Source organism: Brachypodium distachyon, chromosome 2, assembly GCF_000005505.3.
Source record: "Brachypodium distachyon strain Bd21 chromosome 2, Brachypodium_distachyon_v3.0, whole genome shotgun sequence".
NCBI classification, from domain to species: Eukaryota; Viridiplantae; Streptophyta; class Magnoliopsida; order Poales; family Poaceae; genus Brachypodium; species Brachypodium distachyon.
This window is the reverse complement of record NC_016132.3, coordinates 41,799,765-41,813,727: the sequence shown is the minus strand read 5'-3', so window position 1 is coordinate 41,813,727 and position 13,963 is coordinate 41,799,765. Positions and strand designations below refer to the sequence as shown.

At 46.0% G+C, this 13,963-nt stretch overlaps 1 protein-coding gene and 1 pseudogene across 1 annotated transcript; both read right to left on the bottom strand.

The window, feature by feature from the left end:
• Positions 1 to 1,023: 1,023 nt before the first annotated feature.
• LOC100836327 lies at positions 1,024 to 2,581 on the bottom strand (annotated as a pseudogene).
• Positions 2,582 to 7,683: 5,102 nt separating this feature from the next.
• LOC100844883 (putative transcription factor bHLH041) lies at positions 7,684 to 11,746 on the bottom strand. The gene is made up of 4 exons (XM_010233637.3): positions 11,513 to 11,746; positions 10,715 to 11,393; positions 8,386 to 8,736; positions 7,684 to 8,269 (listed from the first exon to the last, which is right to left on the bottom strand). Exons 1-4 carry the CDS (start codon positions 11,593 to 11,595, stop codon positions 8,132 to 8,134), a joined length of 1,251 nt encoding a protein of 416 aa, XP_010231939.1. The 5' UTR covers positions 11,596 to 11,746; the 3' UTR covers positions 7,684 to 8,131.
• Positions 11,747 to 13,963: the final 2,217 nt, after the last annotated feature.

The window sequence follows — 13,963 nt, the reverse complement described above, 5'->3', positions numbered from 1 at the left end:
CTGGCAGCACGGAAGTTCTCCGGGCAGCTTCAGGAGGGGTCGGCGGCGCGAGGCTTACTTCCTCCTTGACTCCATCTCCTCTTTCTTCTCGATCTCCCTCTCCTCTTCCTCCTTGATCTCCATCTCTTCCTCCTCGATCTCAGGCTCCGGGCGACGACATGCCAGCTTGCCAGCGACGCCGCGCACGGGGGCTGCACGACTCCGACGGACGCCAACTCTCCGCCCCGCAAGCATAGCTCCCCGCCCACCGACCATGGTGGTCCGTGGCGAAGCCAAGCTTTGGCTGTGTAGTCCACTGACTACACAGCTTTTTAGCAAAATCCTCATATACAAGTGTAAATTTATGTTAAAAATTGGTATTCTTTTTATAATATTACATATTGACATCACAGGGTTGGAGTTCTAGCACCGCCACTAGTGGCGGCCGGGTACGCTCGTGGAGTGGGCGAAGGAGGCGACGACGGCGAATTCATGGCCACGAGTTGTCGTCGGCGAAGGAGGTGTCGAACCCTAGGGTTTTGGGGACTGGGAGCGAGTGGTGTAGTGGGGTGGGGGAAATGGAGACGGCCGTGTCCCCATTGACCGGGGTGGGGGTGGGTGTGCCGCCGATGAGCGGGGCCAGGAAACCGGACGGTTTGACCTAGGCGGATGTGGCGCATATCCGTTTCCTATCTGTGTGGACACAAACCCTGCTCAGATTTGGTTCCGGAATGCGTCTGGACGTATAGAAAAACGGATGGGAGGCAAAATGGGTTGTCGAGCCAACGTTAATTTTGTCCGCGCGGTCAAAAACAGACGTGTCCGTCATAAATGGGTCGCCGCTGGAGTCGCCCTTAAGTTATGCCCACTGCTGAATGCTCGGTCAGACAGTCACTGAAGTGAACAAAGCAATTGACCCTGCTATTTTCGACTGCTCCCATCTAATAATCGTGTGGAGCTAACTGGTTTGGCGAAGAAAACATATCGTCATTTCTTCTTGGCATCCGACAGTCATACTCGTCTTTGTTCGGTACATGATAGAGAGACATTGAATGCCAATTTCTCCCATAATGAAATGCATCTTATTTTAAAACAGGATAAGATGTGATGTGACCAGTGGCCAAGCATGAGTACACAACAAAATCACGCAAATACATGAATCTTGCAAATCACGCGGCCACGAGCCCCGTGCCGCGGAACTTTTCACGAACAATCTCGTCCAGCCTCGCGGCCATCTCCGGCGTCATGTAGTTGACCCAGTCTCCGGCGACCCCCTTCCTGAAAAAGGCATCACGGGGCACTGCGTGGTACAAGGAGCCCTTCCTGTTGGCCTCCAGCCGTTTCATCCTCTCGAAGCTGCACAGCTCAACCACGCCCTCCACAGCCCCGGCGTGCTCCTCGGCGGCCGAGAATGGCCGGCCCATGAACCCAGCCAGCCTCCTGACGTTCCCGCACGCGTCGTTCAGCAGGTCCTCGTACTTGAGGAAGAGCACCCTGTCGGGCCGCGCGACGCTCGCGTGCCAGTAGCTGAGCACGTGGTCCCAGATGGGCCCGACCACCACGGAGCCGTCGCAGACGTGCTCGAACAGCTCGGCGAAGGACAGGTCCGGCTGCCAGCGCCGCCGGAGGAAGTGCCACATGGAGACGACCTTGTCCTTGGGGTCTCTGCAGATGTACACGACTTTGCAGCCGGCGATGCCGCCCATGCCGGTGACGGACTCTGGGAGCAGCGTGTAGGGCATGTGCGTGTTCATGAGGCGCGGCGACGGGAGCGCCTCGAGCTTGGCCTCCTGCCCGTCGGCGAAGATGTCGTCCAGGAACGGGACGCAGTCGTGCGGGTTGAGGCGGAGCAGCGGGTGCTCATGCTGAGGGTGCGGGTACGCGCGCGTCATGGCGGCGAAGGCCAGCGCCTTGAACCAGGTGGTGCCGCACTTGGGGTAGCTGGCGAGGATCACGTCGTCCCCGCGCGGGAGAAGCGGCGCTGGAAGACGACGGTGCCCGCCACCCAGTGCTCCGACAGCCAGAAGCCCTGGTACAGGCGGAGCTCCATAGCCCCCTGCTGCTTGCGCGGGAGAGCCGCCACGAGGCCGCCGAACTCTTCCTTTGCTGGGCGCTTCGGGACCGTGTCGTCGTCGACGTCCGTGAACGGGACTGGGCCGGAGCCGGACAGCATCGGCATCGTGGTGCTTGAGGCCATGGTGGAAGAGCGAAGATGATCAGTATCTGCACGCTGCGCAGAGAAGTGAGCACAGACTGACAATTCCATTCGTTTGGGAGAGAATCTATACAAGTAAGCCACGAAGAAAGGGGCACCGATGGGAGGGTACACGTCGACGGTTCCTGTATCTTTCTGTCGCGGTGCGCGCGTTCTTTGCGTGTGGCTCTGCTGGGTGCACGTCGACAGGTACTGTGCATTCATCGGTGCGACACTGTGCATCCGTCGGTGCGTTTGTTCTTGTCCGCTACAAGTAAGCCGCGAAGAAAGGGGCTACGATGGGCATGGCCACGTCACCTTGCCGTCGGGGGGTTCTACTATCTCTTTGCCTCGTCTTCCTCGCGCGCCTCTCTCTCCCCCTTGCTGCTCCCGAGCTCCGCCGCCAGCCGCCGTTCGTCCGCCAGCTGCGAGCTCCCCTCAGCGCGCCTATCTGCGTTGGACCCATTGCATGTTTTATATCCTAGCATGTTAATTCAAGTTAAATATTTCAGGGTCAGTTTCGTTTTCTTCAGAAATGAAGGCATTGAGTGATGACTGTGAACGCTTCATATCCTTCCCCCCCGGCCACTTGTACTCGAGCAAAACAGGTTTACTTTTCTTTTTTACATTTGTGACAAATTGGCAATTTCATTCTGCATGATACCAGAAATATAATTTTTAAGGAGGTGGTACAACCCACCATGGTTCTCTGAAAGCATTCCCTCAACTCCTTACAATCCTCTTCTCATCCGAGAGAGTTTTGAGAAGGTTGTGCCTTTCCATTTCCTCTCTATTTTGTACCTAGCATATTAATTCAAGTTAAATATGGAATCTCGGTCAATGTAATTAGTTGCTAGTACTCTAGCTAACTTAGTGTCATGTGTGATCTCCAAGATTTATTATACTTCACTGCGTAAGCTAGAAACCCATACATCTACTGCCCCATAAAGCTTAGTTGATCATATCAAGTTCAATCATGAACTTGTTTTTTGTGTCGCATTATTATTTGAGCATCTGGGTGGCACGAACAAGTTCTTAATTCTGATCATATCAGGACCAAAGGACCAACTCTTTTTATGATAGGATTGGGTTTCCTTTTTGAAATATTATAATAAGGATTAAACAACACCTTTTAGAATTGCATTGACTCTGCATTCTTAACAGAGTAAGCACAGATGCATGTGCTTGTAAGTAACACATGATTGTTGTGTTGCTTCTGATCATAAATATTAGATTATTAGCTGTAGCAGCTATCAAGCTGTTATTGTTGCTCTGCAGATTTGCGGCACACACTTGGTACTTGCTCTTGTTGTGTTAAAATTGATCTTAAAATGTCCAAATTCTTATTTGAAGTTTTCAAATTCGACCAGCTTTTGGGAGATAACGAACCAGCAGCGGACTAAAATTTCCAAATTCAAAATTTATTTATTACCCACCGCTGGTTTTTGTGTATGGTCTCTTGGTTAGTAAATTACTGCCTAAACAACTTCCCATCTAATTTCAGGTGAAAGAAGACTATGGAATCCGAAGATGGTTGGACTAGCCCAGTTAGGGCATTCCTCAAACATCCGCCTTAAAGAACAGAACCAAGTTCACCTCCACCATCTCCAGGTGTTCTAGAGTTCTTAAGCCCAGCCACCAAATGTTTGGGGTGCTCTTGGGTGCTCTAATCAGATGCAGATCTACAAGCATACCATCCTTCCTGTCGAAAGAAGAGGCTAAAATGGTTCTCGTTTCATTTGGCTGTTTTTTTGTTCAAAAAGAATGTGGAAGCCCGAATGTAAATAGTTGAAGAATAGATGACTGAGTCAAGCGTGTGTGCTTTATCGTTTTGCATCCTTTATTTTTTGGGTTAATTGAACTTCATACATATACATTGAGAGATTAGCAGCAATACAAATCATTGATCTCCTCTTGTAATTGACTTAATTTTCTCTAAACTGATGTCAAGAAACAATTAAGCGGGGGGAAGCATCATTAGCTAAAGAAAGAAAGAAGAAGATAAATGAGAAGCTAAAAATGCTAAATAAATTGGTTCTCTTGAGAGCATCGTGATATGCTGAGTCGTCTGGCTTGCATTGATTGCTATCATTGGCATAAACCTGTATATGTCCCGCATAAGAAATTTTACGCCTGCATCTGCCCACTGCAAAAACGCACGTCCCCCAAATACTGCCATAGGAGGTGCGCCCCAACCCCAAATACTGCCATAGGAGGCGCTCCCCAGCCCCAGTATATAGGACGATGCAATGGATGTGCTTATTGTTTGACTAGTGATGGATCAAATTTTGACTTGACTCCCAAGAGCTCGGTCGGTATCTTGACGTGCCCGCCAAGGAGCAGAGGCCCACCCCAATCATGCCTAATAATGGTACTCAATCATACAGGCCAATACAGGTTATAACACAACCTCGAACTATTCATACCATTTAAATTACCCATTTACCCACTCAAAAGATGGTTTTCGCATACCTGCTTATTTTGACCGATTCAACTGACATTTTTGAATTCTAAGAAAATGCTAAAAATCATAAATCATGTTCTCATCGTACAGCTTAGTTGGACAAACTGTTAGTAGAAAAATGACATATCGTTTGAGGCTCAAATTTTGAATTAAAAAATAAAAGTTCACATAAAAAATTGAAAAATTACATAAAATCTTAAATGTTGTCATTAGCCTATTGCTAAATTTTAGCGCATTTCGACTAAGGATCGCCGAGAAAATGTGTCAGTCTGCTCTGTCAAATCTGCCACGTATGTGAAAACCACCTTTTATATACGCCAGGGGGTAATTTAAACGGTATTAATAGCTGGAGATTTCGGGTCAAAAAAATAGTTGGAGATTGTCTTCTAACCGGAATTGGAGTCCATGAGAGTAATTTAAAATCTATGTTTAGTTCGGGATTGTAATATGGACTTATCTCTACAAAATGTACTCTCTCCCTAGGCGGTTAGGCCTTCGCCAATGCTCTACGTGATGTAGTCTTAGAAATCTACGCCAATGTTTCGTCTCTCCTACACATAATTAAAGAAGAAATTGTCTTTTATGCTAACTATTGTCTTTTCACAATCCAACACAAAATCATCAAAAACATTTATCACAAAGTTACTAAATGAGTGATACAACACCAAAAGATAATGCATTGAAAAGGTGATATTTTAAAACTTATTCCCTCCGTCACATAATTCTTGTCAAAATATTACATGTCTTTAGACGTGTTTTGGAATAGATACATCCATTTTTAGACAAATTTGAAACAAAAATTATGAAATGGAAGGAGTATAAGATTATCAAATGAATTGTAACAACAGAACTAGGACTGCCGCCCACTTCCTAGATCTCTACTCTGAGCTAGGCCGTTGACTTGATTAGAAAGATAGCGCGCGTGTGTGCAGAGAAAAGAAGCTCCCGATGGACAAAGAGGATTAGGAAGGAGGGCAGAAGCTCGTGATTCTGTTAGCGCCAGAATCTAACCACGTGCTCTTCCACAAAACATCTATATTTATTTTTCATAATAAACCTCATTTTTGTGGTTCCAGCACCCGGCTAATAACTGCTCACACTCATTTATTCTCAATCCAAATTTGACTGGTCAGGCATTAGAAACGAGAGTTGTCTAGGTCCAAGTACACAAATCTATATGAGGTGTTTTGTTAAACACAGAGGGTAGGAGTGAAGCTAGCTTGATCCAATCGTCCATGAATTCTTTTCTAGGTGCGGTTGTTCTTGATCGAGAGGACCGCTTATGGTTTAAATGTGTTGTATTCACAACCCCTTTGAATTAACTATTATCTGCAGTCAAAATTGTCTCATTTTATTTTTTTATTTTTGCACCTCTACATCGAATTTGAAATCGGTTTTTTTGTGACATGGAATACAATTTTATATCTTTATGGCAATTTTTCTAGAATTTTTCACGAGTTCTATGAAAGGTAATAAAGTTGGGTGCACTAGGATAACTTGTTGGGCTTATTTTTATTAGGAAGATTGAAGCTATGTTTTATACTTTTATGCCTTTACTTTGCTTTTTGACTCATATTGTTATGCCATAATTGTGTTTGTGATGTGTGAAGGTGTGATTGGCCAATCTAGCCAATGTACAAGAAGCATGTCATGTCTCTGTAATATTCGTCTTTGATATTGTCAGTATTCACATCGCTACATTCGCTATGTATTCGTGTCCGACAACCGACACCGACTACAGAAGAGATGTGATTGATGGTACGAAATGAGCGTTTTTCATCCAATTCACCCCTCATCTCGGCTCATTCAAGCCCTACGACAGAGTAACACAAGTTTATTTTCCTCTCCTAAAGAGATAGGATGTTGTTCATCCTTACCCTTCTAAGTTAAGTTTTGCCTCCTCCACAATCAATATGGGACTGGGCCAACAAATCTCCCTCTCACACTTTGATCATACATTGTGTATCTGCCCCAAAACCATGATGAAAACCATGAGTTAACCGAGATTTATCCAGACACTCGAGCTATGAGACCATTGCGTAGATACCAAAGATCAAGTACTCACGGAAACACGTGACATTGAGATTTTATTACAAAGAATGGAAGACTCTAATACATCCCAGGGGCAAGACTAGTAGTGTTTAAATTGGGCCGCCACTGGAATGACGATACACTCCGTCTACTCGCCCAATGTGCATGCTGGATTGGTCTCAATAGTCAATGTCACAACAATGGTTTTTTCTCAATATATAGGAGGCTTAGGATACAAGATGTTCGATTCCAACACGAATTGTATCCTATCCATACTAATTATAATGCCAAGTCCAAACGTAATCTTTTTTTGCAAGGTGTCCAAAACGTAATCCTATTCATACATAGTTTTCAATACAAACTGAATGTACAAGTCCCTAGGATAAGATGTACATTTAGCACTCGGTTGACCGAGCACCAACAAACCTCGATGTTTTCAAAGTGCTACATTTGACATTGCCGCATATCCTAGTTACCGGATTTGCTCAAAATAAGCCGAACCCCGATCTAGATCGGGTTTTGAATTCCTCCGACTCGTCACTGCCTGGTTAGCAACCCTCACACACACAATTTGGTTGCCAACCTGCCATGTTGGTCATGTTGCCGCCTTGCCTCCTATCACCGTCGTGTCGTGGAGTCACTGTTGGAGTGTTGGTGTTGTCCTTAAGGGGTGTCCGGTAGGACAACGCACGTGGAGATGCAAAGGGTGGACGGGAAGATGGCACGGTGGGTTTGCATAAGTACCGCTGCTAGTTGGGCCGGCCCAACTGACGTGTGGGCATTTTTTTTCTTTATTTATCTATTTTCCATTTTTCCTCTCAAAAAAATATATCTTCCATTTTGGTATGACGTTAATATTTGCTCTGGCTATTTGTATGCATGTTCATATATACTCCTTTTATTTCATAATTATTGTCGAAATATTACATGTATCTAAACACTTTTTAGAAATAGATACATCTATTTTTGAGCAAATTTGAGACCAAGAATTATTGGCCGAGTTGAAACGATGAAATCAATCCAGTGATGAACAACCAACTCAAGACATTGAGTTCAGATAATAATATGGGAGTATTGGCTGTGATGTCGTATCTTCCTCTACAAACCTGTTTTGCACAGCATTGCTAATTCTCCACTAATTAACTGCCAAGATAGTACTCTAGTACTGCTAATCTACTAGTAGGACGCAACCACGAAACATTGCCCAAACAGGCCGAACAAAAACACAAAGCCACATGCCATCATCGATCTGCAGCAGGGCACGTACGCCACACATATGCACACGAGTGTTATTCCGCTAACCCAAAACCTGAACATTTCTACCACTACAGACAGTCCCCACCAACAAAAGCCTTAAATTCGCCGTCCCCATTCTCCTAGCGGCACATGGATGCCTTGCTTCTTCTAGCTTCAACGACCGACCGAGTTCCGACCAAAAACCATACGACGACGAATCGGTCGTCCTAGGCTGTGACCACGAGCGGGACCCGGGCGCAGGGGGGAAGACTAGTCGTCGTCGTCGTCGGAGGGGACGAGGTCGCGTCGTTAACCGCTTTCGTCATCGCCTCGCGGAAGGAAGCCTCGTTCCAGTCGCATCCGTCCTGCCAAGAGAGCGACCACGTAAGTTCATTTGCTCGCTGGAGAAACAAAAATGAAGTTACAGGGAAACTACGTACTGTAAATGAACAAGAGTCGATGATCGGAAGCAATCGCTTACCATGATCCTGAGCTTGATGCTGGCGATGGCCTTGAGCAGCACCTTGGGGGAGTAGGTGTCGGCGTCGACGGACAGCACGCTGATCCGCTCCATCCAGCGGAGGCACTCCAGGACACGGAGCACCAGCTCCACCACGTCGCACTCCACCATCACCATTACCGTCAGGTTCACCACGTCCTCCGACCTGCTGATCTGCACCTTGGCTCTCCTGCTCTGCTGCGGCGCCAGAGGAGCCTCCTGGGCCGGGATGTGCCTCTCCAGCTTGCGCTTCTTCTCCTCCAGCTCCCACACCTGCGCCTCCAGCGCCTTCAGGTACCCCGCTGCCTTGGTCAGCACCGTCGTCTTGTCCTTCTGCCAAAGCCAACAGCAATCCAAGTACATCAGCAATGTGGTCAAGGGTTGATTTAGAACGTGTGTTAAAGAAGCTTGACACGTAATATCAGAGCCAAAGCCAACTAGCCAAGAGATCTGGAAAAAATGAGCTAGATAGGATCGACCCCTTGAGACGTGTGGAATTGATTGTGCGCTGGAGTGATGGTGAGTGGTGAATGGATTGTTATAAATTTGGGAACATTGGAATGCCAATAACAAAGGCAACCTCCAAATGAATTGTCGTTTTCATGCAAGGATAGTTTTCCATAATGGCTAATCTGCTTTGCTCACTTGACAAGGACAACTCATTTTACAATCAATTCCATGCCACGGCTTGTTGTTTCCTAGAAACCACTCAAAACTTCAAAGTTGTGCTTTTTAGCAGAAAAAACAGAGATGTAATATAAATACGTGTGCAAAACAAAGAACTGGAAAATACAACCTCTTTTTTTTTGTGGACTCCAATGTTTGATTTTCAAAAGCAGGGTAAGTAAACACATACGTCCTAATAATTTGATTGTAAAAATTCATGCGTCTTTTATCCTTGAAGATGAGAACTAACGTTTTCCTCCATTTTTGCGTTGTTCCAATCCTTTAAATCAATTGCATACATACTACCACCAATTGTGAATTAGTGATACACTGTTTTTCCTTGAATTTTTCTACGAATCAAAGGGGCCTTAGTAGACAGTAGACCTATATATTTAGTCTTTATGGACTTCTTTTTCTTGATATCTTTAGCACCTACCGTTGTCAAGTTGTCTATTTGTGGCCCACATTAGAAGGCAAGGCCCTTCCGGTCTCCTTCCTGTGCTCATGACTTTAGCTTGTAAAGAAGAATATTCGTATTGACCGGACACTATATAGATACACTAGTCTTCTAACTGGCATGGTTTCACTGTCATAAAAACTGGCATGGTTTCACTGTCATAAAAATCATTGATGGTTTAAGTGCTAACAAAACAAAGATAAGCTCCCTTTTCTTGCATCCAAACTATTGCGAGCTAAACGTCATTACTATTATTTGTAATGTGTTGAGTTCTTTCTTTAGGTCTTCAAATATGTAACTAAATATAATACCTAAATGTTTTTATTTTTGTTACAGAAAACATAAAATGATTTTCTCAGGTCTAGGTGATTATAATAATTCAAATATATTTTATTTACTAAATCTTGCATGCTACTGTTCACAGATAATTGCACGCATAATTATATTTTATTGGAAAAGATAAGATAGTGAAGTTAAGGTGGCACGTCGTCAAAAAAGTCTAGGTTTTTTCGAATCTTCCAGGTTATTGCCTTTCCAGCTTGTCCTCACATAAAGTCTAGTGGTCCTTATCACCTTCCCCTGTCAATGTCCTTGTCTCTTGTAACTAAAAACAATGATCCTGACAAGTGAGGACGGGGTACCAAGACTCTGTTCTTCCAAGTCTTCGTTGAAATCCAGCAAACAGAGGATCTATAAATGTGCCTTACAAAATAAATTAATGAGTGGTTTTGCCTGGATTTTCTTTTATAAAACTCAGCCATGTACCTAGAATTGCATATTGTACTATAATACTTTGTAGTTTCCATTTCAGAAGAAATTACAACTAAACTTGAAAATATGCAAATTTAGAACTTATGGAGTAAGGTCAAGTTGATCCAAAGCTTTACAAAAGTGACTGATTTTTCAATAAATTTCAGGCAACTTTTAATAGATGATTCCACGGATGAAACTACTATATGCATTATTTCAGCCATTTTCGACCATACGGTTGCATATCAACAAGCGTTCTGGGCTCAAGTATTAATTTCGGAGTAGACGGCCTAAAAGATGTAACACGTCCTGTTGCGGTGTGATAGCTAATCAACACAAAATTAAAATTGAATTTAAATATTTTGAGATTGTTGCATTATGAACATGGAAGGACCTAGTGATGTGATGGACGTGAATTGGAGATAGTGATGTGTATACCTTTGAGCAAGGAGGAAGCAGCGACCTGAGAGTGAGGAAGCTGTCGTTGAGCTTCTCCCGTCTCTTTCTCTCGGACATCATGTGGTAGAGCTGCCCGTTGTTGCCGCCCGCCGCTCCTCTGCTCGGCTCCTCCTGGGTCTTCTCCGGCGGCGACATGGCGAGGCTGCTCTTCACCATCACGTGGCCGCCATTATTCCCTCCACGCAGATGCTGCTGCGGCAACGGCATCGGCATCGCCGCAGCTTCGTCCCGGCGGAACGGGTGCGACGGGCGCGAGGAGGCCGACGGGGACGCGGAGGAGGAGGGGGACGCAGAGGCCGACATGACCGCCATCATCGCCCGCAAGATGGCCTCGTCGTCATGGTCGCCTACGACTCCTGCGCCGGGGAACGGGTGGTGCGCCATGGCCGGCGCTGGAGCTTGGTAGGGCGAGGCGTCGAGCGTGAAGGAGCCCGAGGAGCCGCCGCTGTCGATGGAGAGGGAGCGCTTGGACGAGAGCGAGGAGGAGGTGGACGCCTGCTGGAACAGGAAGCGGCCGTCGTCCCCGAAGAAGCCGCTCGCGTCCATGTCTACCGCCATGCCGTTGTTTGCCTCGTCGGGCGAAGAAAGCATGAGATCGACGTTGCCGGCCCCGAAGTAGGCATTTTCGTCACCGGCGCCGATGGAGCTCACGGCAGAGCTGGAATTAATCGAGTTGAAAATGTTAACAACGTAAAACAGATACACTACATTCAATCGAGTTCTTTTATTTGTGAGTCCAGCAGGAGAGCTGGGCTGGAGAGGAGGAGGAGGACATACTCGGGGAAGGGTTGCCACAAGGGATCGGCGGCGAGGGCGCTCTGGAGGCCGGCGATGTCCAGGCTGCACCACAGGTCATCCATCTTAATTTCGAGCACCTTTAACCGGTGGAGCTAATGATTGATCCCGAATTCTCGATGGACCAGGTACAGATAGCTGTTAGCTTGGCAGAGCAGGGAGGGAGGGAGCTGAGGCAGCCGAGCAGCTATATATGAAGCGCTGGCCGGGCAGGGGAGGAAAGGAGGGAGTTGGTGTGTCGATGCGCAAGTGGGGGGTAAAAATTAGCAGAACTGAGTGTTGATTGTGGAACAGAAGTAGTCGCTGGGTGGGTCAAAGTCGTGGGTTGGAGGCACGCGAGCTGAGGCGAAGCTGCTGGGAAGGTCAAATTTGGAGGCAGGCGGAACGGATCGGATGGATGGATCAACGGCGAGGAGCAAGCGATGGCGTACGTATACACGAGTATGTGCCTTGTAGCAACGGTTTTAAATTGCTCCGTAGAAACCAACCAACGGCCGGGTCTTTGCGATACTGCGACCGTGACAAGTGGGGCCAAACTCCCTTCCCATGGTCTCATTGACTCGATCGATCGATGTTTCTGAGCCTATCGTGTGCGCCCCCAAGTTTTGCTCTTTGATTTGCAAGGGGGGATTTGTCCAAATTAATGACGAGAAAAAGGAAGGGTGAAAGGCTTTGGGGAAGGGAAATCATTGTTTGTTCCATCAGTCAGATTCATGCAGTTTTCATTTTCGATTCGTTGCCCAATTATGTTTTGTATTTTTGGAAGCCCGTAAAGACGACGTGTTTTGTTTGCTCTCTGCTTAATACGAAATGATGTGCGGTAATCCACGCTTTTCTAAAGAGAGAGCAGTTTTTTATGGATGGACGCCATATTCCACTAACTTGGTGCTCTAACATGGACATTGGAGGGCGTTTTGTGACACGTGAGCGACTCGGTCAGCCTCTTGGGCTTGTTTGCACAATTTCAATTCGAATCCCTTCATCCTCCTAGTCCTAGCCATCAGTGTTAACGAGGGGAGCGACGGGAGAGGCAAATTGTTGGTGGATGAAGTCCGGCACTACAGGGCTTCACGAACCTGGCGGTGACTTGGTCGGTCCTTTCCCCGTAGCATTTGATAGGGTTTTTATGTTGGATGATTGCATTTTTTTTTGGGAATTTTGTGGTTTGTTAGGGTGATATCTTGTATTAAATTGTCCCTTAAGTTGGTTCTTTGTCTGGCAGATGGTGTCATAGGTCTCATTACTGGCTAGGTCAAATGCACCATCATTTTTCCTCACATCTATACCGTGCCATGCCCTCTCTTCAGTTTCACCTTCTCTTCTAAAAACCTCCTCCACCAACCATCGATCGATGAACATGGTACTTCTGAAAATGGATTCCTTGACTGTTATGCTTGGCCGGTTCAACTGGAATATGATCGATGCCTTGAACAATCAAATACTTGTAACTGGCATCACACATCTAGAAATCGCATCCGGTTTCTGCATGCTGAAACAAAATGCACCGAGAAGAGAGATGGAAGAGACTGAAAACAATGGATGATTGAAATAATGAGGTTGTGACTAGGGCATTGGTAGAAATACATCGAAGTTACCTTCGGTCAAAGACTTGAACACCTTCACCATCATCCACTTATAGTCCGGCAGATCGCCGCAATGCAGTGGGGCTTGGTTCTTCTCCATTGAGTGTCGGACGGCGAACCCTCAACGCCTGACTCCCCAAGCAAATGCAGTGAGGTCATATGACCTTTGCATAGCAAGTGCGCGGTCTATCTCATCGGGGAACAACGGCCACTATATAGGGATCTCGGTGAGATGAGAGGTGACCAATGTGCTTCGTCTGCCAAGTTTATGGGTTGACCGAGTAATTTTCAAGATGTTGTATTGAACTATCCTCACCTCACTTGTCAAGTTGTTTATACCGCGGGTGTCTTTTTTACTCTCAGATTTATCATCTTGAACTAAAATATCCTCTAGTTGTTCATATCTAATTTCTTTTTCAACACAGAAGTCCACTCCCATCATATTCATACGCATATTTGAATGTACCTGGTGAAAAGAGGCTGCCAACCTCCGGAGATATGGAAGGCAAAAAGGACAGCTAACAATCCAGCACCTACTTTATACCCTAAAGAACAGAATCGAGCAGCTCGAAAGTCTACTTTATAGCTCGAAAGTCTAGTTGTACCCATCGAAAGTCTAGTTGTACCCATATTCAGTCAAAAAAGAATCGAGCAGCTCCAAATGACATTGCCGGTCTCCTCCTCTTCGCTATTCCATTCTGTACCACGGTTAACTCTAAATATCCAACTGTAACTGGTTTCTTGATATTGTACTGCTGTCTTTATTTGTTCTGAACAGAGTATAGATTGAAACAACAAATCGAAGAATACTGCCAGGTGAAGCTTAGATATATATCATGTCAAATGGTAC

Coding starts and splice junctions, on each gene's coding strand:
- LOC100844883 (XM_010233637.3), bottom strand. CDS start 11,595: ATGGATGACCTGTGGTGCAGCCTGGACATCGCCGGCCTCCAGAGCGCC. Junction 8,737..10,714: donor TGCTTCCTCCTTGCTCAAAG/GTATACACATCA, acceptor TGGCTTTGGCAG/AAGGACAAGACGACGGTGCT. Junction 8,270..8,385: donor GCATCAAGCTCAGGATCATG/GTAAGCGATTGC, acceptor CTCTCTTGGCAG/GACGGATGCGACTGGAACGA.